A 16,168-nucleotide genomic window follows, 5' to 3' on the forward strand; every position below is an offset into this window, starting at 1 on the left:
GCTCCCCTGTACGTGGGATTCTCCAGGCAAGTAATGAGTAATGAGTACTGGACTGGTTGTGCCATACCCTCCTCTAGGGGATCTTCCTGACCCGGGGATTGAACTTACATCTCTCTGTGTCTCCTGCATTGCAGGCGGGTTCTTTACTCACTGAGCCACCTGGGAAGCCCAACACATTTACTTATTTGCTCAATATAACAATTTCCTCATAATAATGCATCTAAACTATTTTTTAATTGCTTAACCTATACCACTACAAGAAAATCCTACTGAAAAGGGTTCTGAACTTATTTGCAATTCTCCTGCCAAAAAGGGAGCATATATATAGTCAAATAGTATGTTTACAAATTACTTGGGTTATCTCTCCTCACACCTTCCTCCCTTCCTTTCCCTTCAGTATAACTTTGATATTCATTTGAAGTGCAAATAGGTTTATTTGCTTTAGTTTGCTTTTCAGTTTTCGTTCCCTTTTCCAACTCTTAATGATTTAATTTAATCTCTTGAATACGTAGAGTAGTAATGTGATTCCAGTAGTCAACAGGACACCTAAAGATGTACTCAGAGAACTGTCTCTCACTCCCAAATCTCTTCCATCCTTGTGGGCAACCAGCTCCATTGTTTTCTGGTTTACCCTTCCTATCTTTTTGTAAAAATAAGCAGATATGTATATGCTTTCTCATTATCTCTGTTTTCTTATACAACAGATAGCATATTGTGAATGCTGTTTGTACTTTGCTTTTTTTTTTTAACTTTACAGACTATCTGGGAAATCACCCCATGTCAGTTCATAGAGCTCTTCCTCATTTTTACAAAATAGCTGCATGGTACTCCCTTGTCTCTAGGTGCCACATGTATTCAACTGCTATCCTATGCTTGGGCATTTAGGTACTTTCCAATATTTTTCAATGGCAAACAGTGTTGGAACAAATATCCTGTGCACATGTGTTTTCACAGTGTTGGAAATATTTCTTCAGGCTAACTTCCTAGGAGTAGGATTGCTGGTTTGAAAAGTTAAAGCAGAATAACAAGCATTGATGAGGATGTGGAGAAAAGGGAACCCTTGTCACTCTTGGTGGCAATGTAGATTGGTACAGCCATTGCGGAAAATAATATGGAGGTTCCTTAAAAAATTAAAAGTAGAACTACCATTTGTTGTTCAATCGCTCAGTCATGTCCAACTATTATTTGCGACCACATGTACTGCAGCACGCCAGGCTTCCCTGTCCTACAGTGTCTCCCGGAGTCTGCTTAAACTCATGTTCATTGAGTCAGTGATGCCATCCAACCATTTCATCCTCTGTTGCCCCTTTCTCCTCTTGCCCTTAATATTTCCCAGCATCATCAGAGTCTTTGCCAATAAGTTGGTTCTTCACATCAGGTGGCCAAAGTATTGGAGCTTCAGTTTCAGCGTTAGTCTTTCCGATAAACATTCAGGGTTGATTTCCTTTAGGATTGTCTGGTTTGATTTCTTTGCTGTCCAAGGGGCTCTCAAAAGTCTTCTCCATCACCATAATTCAAAAGCATCAGTTCTTTGGTGCTCAGCCTTCCTTATGGTCCAACTGTCACTCCTGGACATGACTACTGGAAACCTTTGTTGGCAAAGTGATGTCTCTAGTTTTTAATACAGTGCCTAGGTTTGCTATAGCTTTCTTTCCAAGGAGCAAGCATCTTTTAATTTCATGGCTGCAATCACCCTCTGCAATGATTTTGGAGCCCAAGTAAAGAAAATCTGTTACTGTTTCCACTTTACCCCTTTCTGTTTGGCATGAAGTGGTGGGACTGGATGTCACAGTCTTAGTTTTTTGAATGTTGACTTTCAAGCCAGCTTTTTCACTCTGCTCATTCGTCCTCATCAAGAGGCTCTTTAGTTCTTCTTCACTTTCTGCCATTGGAGTGGTATCATCTGCATATCTGAGGTTGTTGATATTTCTCCCAGCAATCTTGATTCCAGCTTGTGCTTCCTCCAGCCCAGCGTTTCTCATGATGTACTCTGCATTTAAGTTAAATAAGCAGGGTGACAATATACAGCTTTGTCATATTCTTTCCCCCAATTTTGAACCAGTCCATTGTTCCATGTCCGATTCTAATGGTTGCTTCTTGAGCTGCATACAGGTTTCTCAGGAGACAGATAAAGTGGTCTGGTATGCCGGTTGTTTGTTTCTACATCTTCACATTTCCCAATCATTAACTCTTTTTAAAAAAAGTTTTAAAAAATATTTATTTATTTGGCTGCTTTAGATATTAGTTGCAGTGCACAGTCCTCTCTGATTGTGGTGCAAGGACTTAGTTGCCCCGAGGCATGTGGGATCTTAGTTCCCTGACCAGGGATTGAAACTGTGTGCCCTGCATTGGAAGGCAGATTCTTAACCACTGGACTACAAGGGAAGTCCCCTAATCATTAACTCTTGAGTCAGCCTTTTACTTCAAAAGACACGGACACAGAGGCTTGTGTACAGTTTCAACTATTTCCTCTTCCTCAATGGGATGGTGGATTTATGGGTAGGATGGAAGGAAGGAAGTGTTCACTATTGACTGGATAGGTGTATGAACAGCTGAGTGGGTGGGTAAACAGATGAACTTATGGACAGGTGTATGGACAGGTGATTGGGTGGACAGATTATTAATTAGAAGAATCATTGACTGAATTCTACCCAGGCATTCTGTCCCTAAGCCTATGACCTGTCAGGACTCAACATTTCTACCTCTTCCTAATCTTCCTGCAGAGACACTTCCCCAGCCCAATGTCACAGTCAACACCTCAGCCCCAGGAGCATGTGGAATCCATCAGCCTGCACAGCTTGAACCCAGAGAGCACTGTGGCCATCCAGTGGTACACCCGGGGCCAGAAGCTCTTCACTGGGGGCCACAGGGAGCTGTCCTCAGACCATAGCACACTGTCTCTATGGAACATCACAGGAATGACTTGGGCTTCTACCAGTGTGAGAGCTGCAACTCAGCCACCAGCAGCATCAGCAACCCTATTCTTATCAAAGTCATGTGTGAGTTGAGGGCCTTGCTAAAAGGTGGGTGGGGACACCACAAGAGTGTGGCTGAGGGGTAAAGCAGGGGTTGAAATCCAGCTGGTTCTGTTGGCCAAGCTGGTGGTGTCTGCCCTAAGGCAGGGGGCTTGTATTATTTGCATAAATGCCTCATATTAGTTGAGGACCCTGTTTGAGTCTCTCCAGGCCAGAGATGCTCCATCCCACTGTGAGACATGTTACCAGCTTCTTGGGAGCAGATGGTCCATCTGAGCACTTGGAAAAGGCTTGCAAACCCCATTTGCAGGACATGAAACCCTAGCTCCGCCAGCAACGTACAACTCCACTGGGTGGGAGACTAGGTCACGGATCTCTTTTCAGCACCCAAGTAGGTTCTCAGTAAATATGTGTTAAATGGATGAAATTTTACATTTTTTAATTAATTTATTTATTTTTGACTGTGCTGGGTCTTCACTGCCATGTGCTGGCTTTCTCTAGCTGCAGTGAGCAGGGGTGTGTTGCAGTATTTGGGCTTCTCATTGTGGTGGAGAGCAGAGCGCAGGCTCTAGGCACATACACTTCGTTAGTTATAGTACACAGGCTCAGTAGTTGCAGCTTGCAGGTCCCAGAGCATGAGCTCGGTAGTCATGGCACATGGATTTAGTTGCCTCACAGCATGTGGAATCTTCCTGGACCAGGCATTAACCTGTGTCCCCTGCATTGGCAGGCAGACACTTATCCACTGTGCCACCAGGGAAATCCCAGATGAATTTTTTTTAATGGCTTATTTATTCTAGGATCAAGGAAGATCTCTGTGTGCGACTTAAGAGGTGGAGTACTTTATGGGGATTTCAAGATCTGAGGTCTCATGCTAAGAGTGAGGGGCTGGAAATTGGGCTGGCTGTATGAGTTGATGACTGAGAACATAGTCTGCGATGTTAGGGAAACTTGAAGTTGCATCCCAGTCACTAACCTTGGGCATATGTGTTAATTTCTCTAAATTTCTAGCTCTTCATCTGAAAAATGGTGCTACTAATATTTTCTCAGGGACCTTGTGAGAATTAAATGCATGGTAATTTATGAAAGCCTGGCATGCTGCAATCCATGGGATCAAAAGAGTTGGACATGATTGAGCAATTGAACTGAACTGAGTTTATGCAATAGGCTTCCCTGGTGGCTCAGTGGTAAAAAAAAAAAAAAAATATATATATATATATATATCCACCTGCAATGTAGGAGATGCAGGTTCGATCCTGGATTGGGAAGTTCCCCTGCAGAAGGGAATGGCTATCCACTCCAGTGTTCTTGCCTGGAGAATTCCATGGACAGAGAGAGGAATCTGGTGGGCTACAATCCATGGAGTCACAGAGTTGGACGCGACTGAATGACTAACACTAGCTAGCTAAGACATACCACAAGCATCAGGAGACTAATGTGGTCCAAACCAGTCATCTCCCCCAACCTACTTCTTCTCTATTCTGGATGTATCTGCTGTTCTAATGGCCCTGAGATTAATCCTGGCCCTGGTCTTCCATATAAAAATCACATAAAGCACAAAGGTCTCGGGCTTCCTCCCAGTGCCTCGTATGTATGAGCTCATTTACTCCTCCCACTTCATTGGGAGGTGCCTCCTACGGTACCTCCACTTTATAGATGGAGAGAGCGGACTTCACAGAGGTGAAGTGACCTGCCAAGGCCACCCAGCTAGTGAATGGTGAGGCTGGCATTGGAACTGGGAACCCTGGCTCGAGCTTCTGTCTTGCATGCTCTTGGGAAGCCGTGCTCATCACTCCTTCCCACAGCGGCCACCTTAGTCCAAACTGCACAGGTGGCATGTCTCGTCCGGACACCTACAATAACCTCTTCTTTACTGGTATTCCTTTTCTGTGGTGCCATCCTTCCACACTACCTACATCAACTCTGCAGCCAGAGTGAGCTTTTGAAAGTGCAAGTTGGGGGACTTTCCTGATGGTGCACAGTTAAGACTGTGCGTTGCTACTGCAAGGGGCGCAGGGTCAATCCCTGGTTGGGGAACTAAAGATCCCACTCGATACCTGGTGCAGCCAAAAAAGAAAAGTGCCAGTCAGTGGCCTTGCCCTCCCATTGCTCTTAGAACAGATTCAGAACACTCAGGTGACTTCCAGCACCTGATGTGATCTGATTCTGCAGGCCTTGGCAGCCTGTGCCTCCACTCTGGCTTCTGCTCCCAAACTCCTCTGACTGGAGCCCTCTTCTTGGCCCATCTTGTCACTTCTCATCTCTGTCACTCCCCTGCAAATAGGTCCAGTCCAGGCTCAAGGCCCTTTCACACCAGCCCTATGCCCATGAATCTTCTTTGTATACCCAGCCTGCTCTTCTCGCTGAGCTCCCACTCATGTATTCAATTGAAATGTATTCGCTTGACACCTCCACCTCTACTTGGAGTTCTGATGGGAATCTCCAGCTCAATGCAGCCCATACTGCACACTTCACTCTCCTTAAAACCCACTCTACCGACTTCTTTTCCATCTCATTTGATGGAAACTCCATCCATGCAGATGCTCAGGTCGTATTTGGATTCTGACTTTCCTCTTTCCCCATATCCAATCCCACTGGCTCTACCTTGAAGATATATCCAGGGACTTCTCTGATGGTTCAGTCGTTAGGACTTTGTGCTCGCAATACAGGGGGCCTTGGGTTCAATCCCTGGTCATGGAACTAGATTCCACATGTTGCAGTTAAGACCTGGTACAGCCAAATTAATAAGTAAATATTTAAAAAATATATCCTGCCAGACTCCTCCATCCATGGAATTCTCTAGGCTAGAATAGTAGAGTGAGTTGCCATTCCCTTCCCATCTTCCTGACCCAGGGATTGAACCTGGGTCTCGTGCATTACAGGCAGTTTCATTACCATCTGAGCCACCAGGGGTGCCCCAGATAAATAAATATTTACAAAAATATATCCGGAACCATTTCTCACCTCCTCCCTTGCCTCCACCTTGGTCTGGCTGCCACCATCTGTTGCTTGGCCCATGGCAGTCTTCCAGTTTCCACACTCACCTTCTATAGCATGTTCCCCACACCTCCAGACTCAACTCTCATGACTCTCCTCTCGCTCTCAGCCACACCAGCCACTCTGTGGTCCCTCAGACAAGCCTGCCATCCTCTTGCCTCAGGATTTCTCTTCCCCTCGGTGATGTTCTCATGGTTCCCTCCCTGTGTTCAGGTCTTTGCTCAGATGCTCCTACCCTCACTACACTATTTCAGATTCTAAACTAGCCCACTCTCCTTCTCCTCCTGGTCTCTTCTGCTCTGCGTTTCCTTTCTCTGACTCCTGCCCTTATCTCCTAACACAGTAGATAATTTATTTAGTTATCAGGCTGATTTTTTTCTCAGTATTTTTTTATTTAAAAAAATTGAGTATCGTTACCTTCTGCTGTGTAGCAAAGTGAATCAGTTCTATGTATACATATATCCACTTTGTTAGATTCTTTTCCCGTATAGGTCATTACAGAGTGCTGAGTTCCCTGTGCTGTATAGTAGGTACTTACTATCTATTTTATATATAGTAATGTGTACGTGTTGATCCCAATCGCTTCCATTTTATCCCTCCCCCTCTAAACCTCTTGTAACCCTAAGATTGTTTTCTACATCTTTAACTCTATTTTTCTTTTGTAAATGAGTTCATGGCTTCCTGGTAGCTCAGTGGTAAAGAATCTGCTTGCCAATGCAGGACGCTTGCAAGAGACGCAGGTTCGATCTCTGGGTCAGGAAGATCCCCTGGAGGAGGAAACGGCAACCCACTCCAGTATTCTTACCTGGGAAATCCCATAGATAGAGGAGCCTGGTGGGCTACAGTCCATGGGGGTCACAAAAGAGTCGTTCGTGACTGAGTGACTAAACAACAACAAATCAGTTCATTTGTACCATTTTTTTAAGATTCCACATTTAAGCCACATCATGTGATATTTTGCCTTCTCTGACTTCGCTTAGTCATACTGATTTGTTTTAATCATCAGTCAGTCTCCCCATTAGATGGTCAGATCTATGAAGGCAAAGACCTTGCTTATCTTGTTGCTTGTGCCCTTGGTGACTAGAACCGTTTGCTGCTGATTGAATGGAACTCTAGTCACTCTGCCCAGGAGACTCACCCTTAGACCTACTGATCTTGGGCTCAACCTTTGGATCTCAGTTTAAATGTCATTACGTCCAGCTTGGCTTCCCTGATTACCCCTGGTTAGATCTGATCTTCCTGGAAGGACCTCATGGAACATCCCATTCTGCTCCTTTATCACACTGGTAAAACTTTAATAATACTTATTTGCCCCACTGTGTGTTTGGGGTCTCATATGTCTCCTAAAGTGTAACTCCAGGATGGCGGGGGATTTCTACCTGCTCTGTTCCAGCTATATCTCCAGTACCTAAAAAAAGTACCTGGCACACAGTAGGTACTAAATAAATGTCTACTGAATGGGGGAATAGATAAATATGATCCCCAGAGGCTGAATAATGGAGGGATTCAGACTGTGGGCTCTGGCATCGGTATGTTTCAAATTATAACTCTGTGATATTGGCTAGGTAGTTTGACCTCTCTGTGCCTCAGTTTCTCCCTCTGAAAAACGGGGATATTAACAAAACCTATCTCATAGTTATATTAAGCAATAAATGAGATCATATACTTTACTAGTCTTAATCACTGTTAGCCATGACTGTTATATGTTATCTATTCCTTCTCTGGGCCTCAGTTTTCAAATCTGTAAAATGGAGGGAGAAAAGGGCATACAAAAGGCATGCCCAGTCCAGAGGACCTGAAGCTCAGAGCCCTTCTACCTTGCTCTCTCTCCCAGTCTCTCTCTTTCTCTCTCTCGCTTCCCCTCTCTCCTGCAGAGGCTCCAGAGAACAACCTGCAGCCAGTCTTCCTCAGGACCACCATTCCTACGGGGGGCATCGTGGGGATCACTCTGGATGTCCTCATCAGTGTGGCACTCACAGGGGTGGCTGGCTACTTTGTCAGGGTCATGAGGTCCCAGGTATCAGCTCTGGGCTCTTCTGAGGTCACAGAGCTGAGACCAAGCGTCTGGGGAGCTCAGAGGGCTGCATTGCTGGAAGCCATGTGGGCAGGGAGCTGGGGGATCGCCTAGGGCAGGTCTGTGGGGAAGCAATGTGCCTGAGGACCTGGAGACCAGGACTGGGGCTGGAGGTGGGCACTTCTCACTTGTTCCCAGTTTAGTATAGTGATTAGATTCTAGGCTCCCCAGTTAACAAAAGTGAGCTTAAATACCCGGTCACCATTTTCTAGCAGTGGTACTTTTGGAAAAGTGACCCAACTCCTCCTGCCTCAGTTTCCTCATCTGTGAAATGGGGATAAATGTAGCCATAGCAGGCTCTGCTAGTGGCTCAGTGGTAAGGAGTCCACCTGCAATGCAGGAGTCGAAGGTTCAACCCCTGGGTCAGGAAGGTCCCCTGGAGGAGGGCATGGAAACCCACTCCAGTATTCTCACCTGGGAAATCCCACGGACAGAGGAGCCTGGTGGGCTGCAGTCCACGGGGTCGCAAAGAGTGAGCACAACTGAAGCTACTGAGCGCACAAGCACATCGCCATGGAATTGTCATGACAGTTCACTGGCATCACTGGGGCTTAGCCAGCATCTGCATGTGGCAAATGGTCACTAAGTCTATTATTATTAATAATATTGTTAAAGTAAATGACCAATTACAGCTCACGTAGTGCCCACTAACTTCTAGCTATTTTAGTATTATAATTGCTCAGTGTGCTCAGTTGCTCAGTCATGTCTGACTCTGCAACACTTTGGACTGTATAGCCCATCAGTGTGCAGGCTTCTCTTTGCGGTGGCCTCTCTTGCTGTGGAACACAGGCCCTAGGGCGTTCAGGCTTCTGAGTTGCAGCTCCTGAGCTGTAGAGGTCACACAGGCTTCTGGTGGTCACACAGGCGCCTGGTCACACAGGTGTTCAGGCTTCTGGTTGCAGCTCCTGAGCTCTAGAGCAAGGGCTCAATAGTTGTGCACGGGCTCAGTTGCTCTGCAGCATTCAAGATCTTTAGCTGAGGCTTGTGGGATCTAGTTCCCTCACCAGGAATTGAACCCAGGGCCCCTGCATTGGGAGCGTGGAGTCTTAGCCACTGGACCACCAGGGAAATCTCTCATACAGTTATTGAAATGCAGGAAGCAGGGGATGGCTCCTTGGGGACTTGCCTCCATTTTTTTTCCCAGAAGTGAATTAATTCCCAGGAACCTCTGGAGGTTTGCTTGACCCCCTTCCAGTCATTCTCAAAACTGCGAGGCTGACCCAGATCACCGGCTCCGGTCCTACATTCTGCACGTCCACCACAGCACTCTGACTCCCTTGCCCTGATCCCCTGTGACTCCAGTACTTTCTAACATCATAGATAATTCAGTTCTATATTATGTAGCTTGCTTATTATTTGTCTCCCTCCACCCTTCCCCCATCCCTGCATAAAATATAATTTCTTTAAGGGCTGAGAGCTATATTTCATTGCTAACAGTGTGCATCTTATGTAATTAGGACAAACAAAACTGGGCAAATGATGCATATTGTATGAGATCAATATTGTAAGGCCTGCTTTTGTAATCAAAACTGAGAGGTTGCAGAGCACTGTACCAGCCAATATCCCTCCTCTTTTAAAAATCATGTATGAACTTGTTTTCGTGGACTAGCTAGTCAGAATTGGCAGGTCCCCACATTCTGTTCAATTTAATCAAAACAGGCTTTTTTTTTTTTTCTAGTGGGCTTCCCTGGTAGCTCAGCGGGTAAAGAATCTGCCTACAATGCAGGAGACCTGAGTTCAATCCCTGGGTTGGGAAGATACCCTAGAGGAGGCCATGGCAACCCACCCCAGTATTCTTGCCTGGAGAATTCCATGGACAGAGGAGCCTGGCGGGCTACAGTCCATGGGGTTGTAGAGTTGGATGTGGCTGAGCAACCCAGCACAGCACACACAGTGATGGATCCGTTTTGTGATACCAATACAGAGAACTTGACACAGTATTTGTATCTTTACAATTTTAAAAAATTAATTTATTTCCTTTATTTTTTGGTCATGTGGCATGCAGGATCTTAGTTCCCTGATCAGGGATCAAACCTGTGACCCCTGCAGTGGAAGTTTGGAGTCTTAACCACTGAACCTGGTATTTGCATCTTTTAAAAAGCACCTAACATAGTGCTTGGCATGTAGTGGAGTCAAATAAGTCTTTGCTGAGTGAATGGTGGGGGGCAGCCCTAGGGCAGCAATACAGGTTGGAAGGTGAGCTGAGGTCACTCATGGAAAGACACAACTGTGAGCCAGCCCGGCCGGCTGAGACTGCTAGGAAAGGGTGTGGAGGCGGGAAGGACCTGGCTTATTTTCACCTGTTGGAAAGAAAGTGGAAGTTATGCTATGGGAAGGACCCAGAAAGTCCCTCTTTCTTGTGGAACAGGGAAAGACACAACCTTCATGGGGGTTGGAGGGAGGCTGGGTAGGTGGGGATTTAGGGAGAGAAAACCTTGTTCCTTATAAAGAGGCAAATTCGGGAAGCCTACTCCAGTGGCAGCTGTGTCCTCTTGGGTGGGGCAGAGGAGAGGAAGGAAGGGGGCCCCAGGTAGGTGGCACAGATCAGAGAATGTCAGGAGAGGAGTGGGTGGGTGGTCAGAAGACTCAGATATTCCAGGAAGAACAGGGTAGATGGTAAAGACCTTGAATGCTGACTTGTCTACCCCAGGTGCCCTCAGCCCAAGGAACCATAGAGTTTAAGAATGTACTGGAGTGATGGGATCACAAGCATTGACCGATTAGGGTGTACAGGCGCTGTTTCCAGTATTTTCCCAGCATTAACTTGCTTGATCTTCACAGGCATTGTGTGCAGGGAGACTGTTGGTTATGTCCAGTCTGCAGATGAGAACACTGACACCCATGGGATGATATACCCTTCTCAAGAAACCACTGCTGGGGCATGGAGAGCTTGGACCACAGCCCCTGAAGAGGCAAAACCATTGCCGTCTTAAAGCTGAGGAAAGTGATGACCGGACAGGGGGTCTGGCATGCCCAAGGCCGCACAGCTCGCAGGGAGAGGAGCCAGGACTCCAGCCCCTGCAGTCTGGCTCCAGAGCGGGCTTGCTCAGCCTCAGGCTTCACTGGAGCAGATCCTTGGTGAATGCTGTGGCGTGAATGGGACCCAAAGAGGAGCAGCTGCTGTTGGACGTGAGCTGAGATCGCTTTCCCCTGATGCCAAACTGCCCCTCCTGGCCTAAGTAATCACAGTGAAGTGTTCTCAACCTTATCTTGAACCACCCACCCTCTCACTTCCTCTCTTCTGGAGCCACTTGAATTTTCTTTGTGCCTCCAACTCAGCACCTTCTCACATCCCGCTCCCTCTGCCTACCAGACTCACCCCCTGGCTCATCCCTGCATCCTCATCTCTGATGTCCTCTCCTCCAGGAAGCCATCTCTGACCCTCAGGCTGGGTCAGGCACCCACTCTGGGCTCCCCCACCCCACCCCCACTCACTCTGGGTCATCACTGACTGGGGACAGGTCTGTCTTCCCTGCTGGACCTTGAGCTTGAGAAGGTAGAACTGGAGATTTCTTCTGTATCATTCTATACTATTAGGTCCAGGAATCAGCCCAGAGGAAGAGTTTGGGGAACAGCTGTTATTATGAAGAAATGAATGAACTGAAGTAAAAGAAATAGGCTGAAGGTAGTTCTCTGACCGGGTCCATTACATTCAATCTTGGTTTTCGAGGTTCCCAACAGCATGTCTTACTCAGAGGGAATTTTTTTAAAAAAGAATTAACACTCAGATACAGGGCTTTTTTTTTTTTTTTTAATCCTCCAGGTCTCAGCTCAGATGTCCCCTCCTCCAAGAAGTCTTCCCTGCCTCCTCCCGGAAAGCTGAGTCAGGTACCCCTTGGGGCCATCCCCACCCAACTCCGGGCATCCCGCCCTTCGGACTCCAGCCTGTTTGTGACCAGGACTCCATATCATGTGTCACTTCAGTTCATTTTGTATTTCCAGGCAGCTAGTGGTGAACTTCTAGAGAAGAGAATGGCAACCCACTCCAGTATTCTTGTCTGGAAAATCCCATGGACTGAGGAGCCTGGCGGGCTATAGGTCAGGGGGTCAAGTCGGATGCGACTGAGCGCGTGGTGAACCTGGCGCTGTTTTATTAAGCTCTGGATAACCAGGAGCCATCATTATTGACTTTATTGTTGTAGCTGTTGACCATTATAATCTCAGTTCCTGGTCCCTTTAACGCTGACATTCTTAAATTGCCCCTCCCCGGCACTGCTTCTCCCTGGCAGCTCCCACACCCCCATCCTAGTGGGCTTTGAATGGGAAGAGGCGTAATATTCAAGGGGATCCGGGGCCAGAGGGCGGGGCTTCTTCCTCCTTCCGCGCCTTGGGGGAAACCCCATGGTTCCGAGGACCTCGGGACTTTGGTTCTCTCAGTGCTGGGAGGAGGAGGAAAGTAAAGCCTGGGGTAGAGGGCTGAGAAAGGTGCAGCCAAAGTTCCTCCCCTGCCACCTTCGCTGCCTGTCCCGGGAGCCACTGTCACCGAAGTGCCTGTGAGTCGGCAGCTGGGCAGAGGGGAAGAGAAGAGAGCTGGAGAGGCTGCAGACGGAGTGAGGACCGGGTCATCGTGCGGAAGCCGGGAAGATAGCTCGGCGCGCTCTCGAGTCGGGTGTCAGGACCCATGGAGTGCGCTGACCTACGGGGCCACCGCTGGGCAGGAACCCTGCTCTCAGGTGAGTGTCCAGCTCCCTTCAGGTGAGGAGGGGAGGGTGGATGTGTACATGTGCACGAAAGAGACCCAAAGAAAGACAAGAGAGAAACAGAGGTAGAGACAGGAATAAACACAAATACAAGAGATTGACAGAGACTTCCCCAGCAGTCTAGTCCACACTCCCGGCTCCCAACGCAGGGGCCCAGGCTCAATCCTTGGTCAGAAAACTAGATCCCACATGCCTGAACTAAGACCCAGTGCAGCCAAATAAAATGAGAGAGAGACTGACAAAGGGGGAAAGAGAAGGAGACAAAGACATACACAGAGGAGCAGAGAGAGATGGAATCAGAGCCATAGAACCAGCGAGAGGCAAGAGACAGTGAAAATTACAGTAGAAACTGTACCAGAGGGAAAAACAGAGCAGAGAGGGAGACTGAGGACAAAGAGCAAAAAAACTCCTCAGGGCTTCTCCGGTGGCTCAGTGGTCAAGAACCGCCTGCCGATGCAGGAGACGCAGGTTCGATCCCTCATCTGGGAAGATCCCACATGCTGCAGAGCAACTAATCCAGTGGGCTGCAACTACCGAAGCCGGCACACCCTAGAGCGCGTGCTCCACACGAGAGAGGCCACCATGGCGAGAAGCCCGAGCACAGCAACTGGACAGAAGCCCAGGCAGCAACGAAGATGCAGCACAGCCATAAATGCATACATATCCAAAGTTAATTGCTTTAAAAAAGAAAGCTTTTCCAGATACATACAGGTAAATAGATTCAGGGGAGTTGGGGCGGGCAGAGACAGAGAACCAGAGCTGGAGTCTAACAGACAGGAGTGAGACTGGCAACGAGAGGTTATGCCAGCCCTGAGAGGCACGCCAGGCTCCTCTGTCCCTCCCTGTCACCTGGAGTTTGCCCACATTCATGTCCATTGAGTCGGTGATGCTGTCTAACCATCTCATCCTCTGCCACCCCTTCTCGTTTTGCCTTCAGTCTTTCCCAGCATCAGGGTCTTTTCCAATGAGCTGGCTCTTCCCATTAGGTGGCCAAAGTATTGGAACTTCAGCTTCAGCATCAGTCCTTCTAATGCATGAGCCTATGGACTTCACCTCCAATAGTACTGAGGATAGAGAATTTCAGATGCTTTTCCATTGTCAGTTATTACAAGCACAGGAAGTAACGATGACAATAATAGTAATAATAACTAAGTGCTAATAATAGTGACTAACACTTACTGTGAACTGTCACGTCTGATATCAGACCTCACAATAACCTGGTGTGCTAAGTTCTACCGTTCTCCCCATTTTGCAGTTGAAGAAACAGGCTCACAAAGAGAAAGCCCCTTGCCCATGATAATAGACAAAGTCCACTATCATTATCAGAGTCCATATTTGCTCCTAAGAGCCCTTGTCTTTAACCCAAATGAGCAGGGGATGGGGCAATGCTTGATCTAAATTGGGGTCATCTGAGGGCTGGAGAAAGGCACGGCTGCCTGCCTTTGTTAATTGGGCTGATGGTTACGGCAAGGACAAGAGTTTCAAGGTCAGCCGCACATGGCCATAGCTGCTGGGGTTGGGCATCCTCACCTATGCCCACGGTCTCTGAACGTCCATAAAACTGTGTGCAGAATGGCCAAATGGAAAACCGAAAGCTCATGCTATCTATTTCCCTTTTCTCCTCTCTCTGCCTGAGGACAAGTGGTTAATTTCTCCCATCAAAGATAACAGAAGTTCCCCTTTATTGGGAGCTGGCTCTGTGCCCATCCCTGGACCAGAGGAACTGCACAGTGTTGAGAGCAAACTCTTTAGGAACTGCCAAGCCAGGTTCAAGTCTAGCTTCTGACGCTTACTATCTGGTCTTGGAAAGTGACTTCACTGATCTGAGCGTGCGTTTACCTCTCAATGGAAGGGAGAGGCATCTTCCATGGAATGAGCATCAGTGGAGAGAGCACAGTGACCCTCAGGGCACCCAGTTAAAATTGGTCAGTGTTCATTACCACCCACTCCAATCCTAAGAGGCAGACGATATTATTCCCATTTTCGAGCTGGGGAAACAGGCTCGGCGACGACAAAACATGCCTCAAGTCACACAGCCAGGAAGTAGTGAGTAAAAGTTAAGCCTCTAGGGGTGGAGGGCCCCATTCATGACCTCAGACCTCCCTTCAATTAGAAAGACCACAACTGGACACCCCCAACGCACCTTCCTCCCTGAATGCCTCCTCTTTCCCCCTCCAGCCTCACTTTTGACTGTATGGAGCTTGGCAGCTGCAGCCCAGATCTCCCGTGATGCCATCACCCAAAGTGAGAAGGATATTGTTCTGTCTACATTTGGGGCCCCTTGGTTACCCCAGACTCATGGTAGATTCAGGGCGCAGAAAACAAGGCTCTCATTCTGGTCTCTATCTCTACCCTCAAGTGTTCATCAGGGTTCCATGCCCAAAGTCCCAACAGGACAAACCTGATTGGCCCAGTCAGGCAACAACTGGTCCAATCAGTTGTGTTGGAGATGAGGCGGGGGTTGTGAAGGGGTGGCTGTCCTGGCTGGGGCTAGGGAAAATTGGCTAAGAAGTGGTACAGGGACCTGGTTGTTATCCCCAATACAAGCTTGACTTCTTTGCAGCCAATAATTGACCCACCGTCATGTTCCTGACTGCCGGAAGCCAGCGTGAGGAATCCCACCCGTGACAAGGTCATGAGGAAGGAAGCTGACATACGCAAGGATGTGATCAGACTTCAGGAGTTCCCCCTGGCATTTCCTGAGCATGTACCCCCAAAACCAAAAATCTCTCGGCCTTTGTACTCTGCTTTTCCACTCTTCTGATATTCTCTGGAAAAAAGTCAACTCAGGGCTTTAGTCTTCTGCATTTGAAAGGGATGTTTCAGTTAAACCCCCTCTGATAGCTCTCTAGCTTGCCTAACAGGTTCCCTGGACCTCTTAAAGATACAGAGCCCTTTCTAAAGAGTTAAAAATTATATTGGTAGAGGGTTTTCACTGTTGACTCAATGACAGCTGCCAGGCCTCCATATTCTTTATCTTTTAGGCACCTGGGAGGATGTTAATCAATGTAAACAGGATATGGAAAAAGATATCTAGTAGTTCTGATGTTAGCAACACTAGACTTTTGAGTTAATTACTTCTCTTTGCACTCCTCTTTATTTAGTGCTTTCTGAGAGTGGCACCAGACCTTGGGAAGATCAACACAAATAAGTCTTCTGGTTGACAAACCCTTATCAGAAAAAAGGCTGTAAAATGTTAATTGGCCCTTCCTGGCCAGAAGATGATGTAAATCACCTAAGACTTGTGTATACAATTAGGTATGCAGAGAGAAAAGCCTGGTTTTGATAAGAGTCTGAGCTGCTAACACTGCATAATTTTGTATTACCCGTTGATCTCTATGTACAATCTAAAAGGTATATAAGGCCTTCTGAACAATAGGAGCCGGAGCCAGTCGCTGGACTGGTTTCCCCCGTGTCTCTCT

At 47.4% G+C, this 16,168-nt stretch overlaps 1 protein-coding gene across 1 annotated transcript in view; it reads left to right on the forward strand.

Annotated features, from left to right (window-relative positions):
- The first annotated feature begins 12,314 nt into the window (after positions 1-12,314).
- The window catches only part of CEACAM20 (CEA cell adhesion molecule 20), a 23,246-nt gene continuing 19,392 nt past the window's right edge, over positions 12,315-16,168 (forward strand). The window contains exons 1-2 of the mRNA XM_040252632.1: positions 12,315-12,719; positions 14,925-14,990. Coding sequence (XP_040108566.1) covers positions 12,668-12,719; positions 14,925-14,990 — 118 coding nt within the window. The 5' untranslated portion in view covers positions 12,315-12,667. The remainder of the gene's footprint in view (positions 12,720-14,924; positions 14,991-16,168) is intronic.

The sequence above is a fragment of the Oryx dammah genome, unplaced genomic scaffold (assembly GCF_014754425.2).
Source record: "Oryx dammah isolate SB20612 unplaced genomic scaffold, SCBI_Odam_1.1 HiC_scaffold_13, whole genome shotgun sequence".
NCBI classification, from domain to species: domain Eukaryota; kingdom Metazoa; phylum Chordata; class Mammalia; order Artiodactyla; family Bovidae; genus Oryx; species Oryx dammah.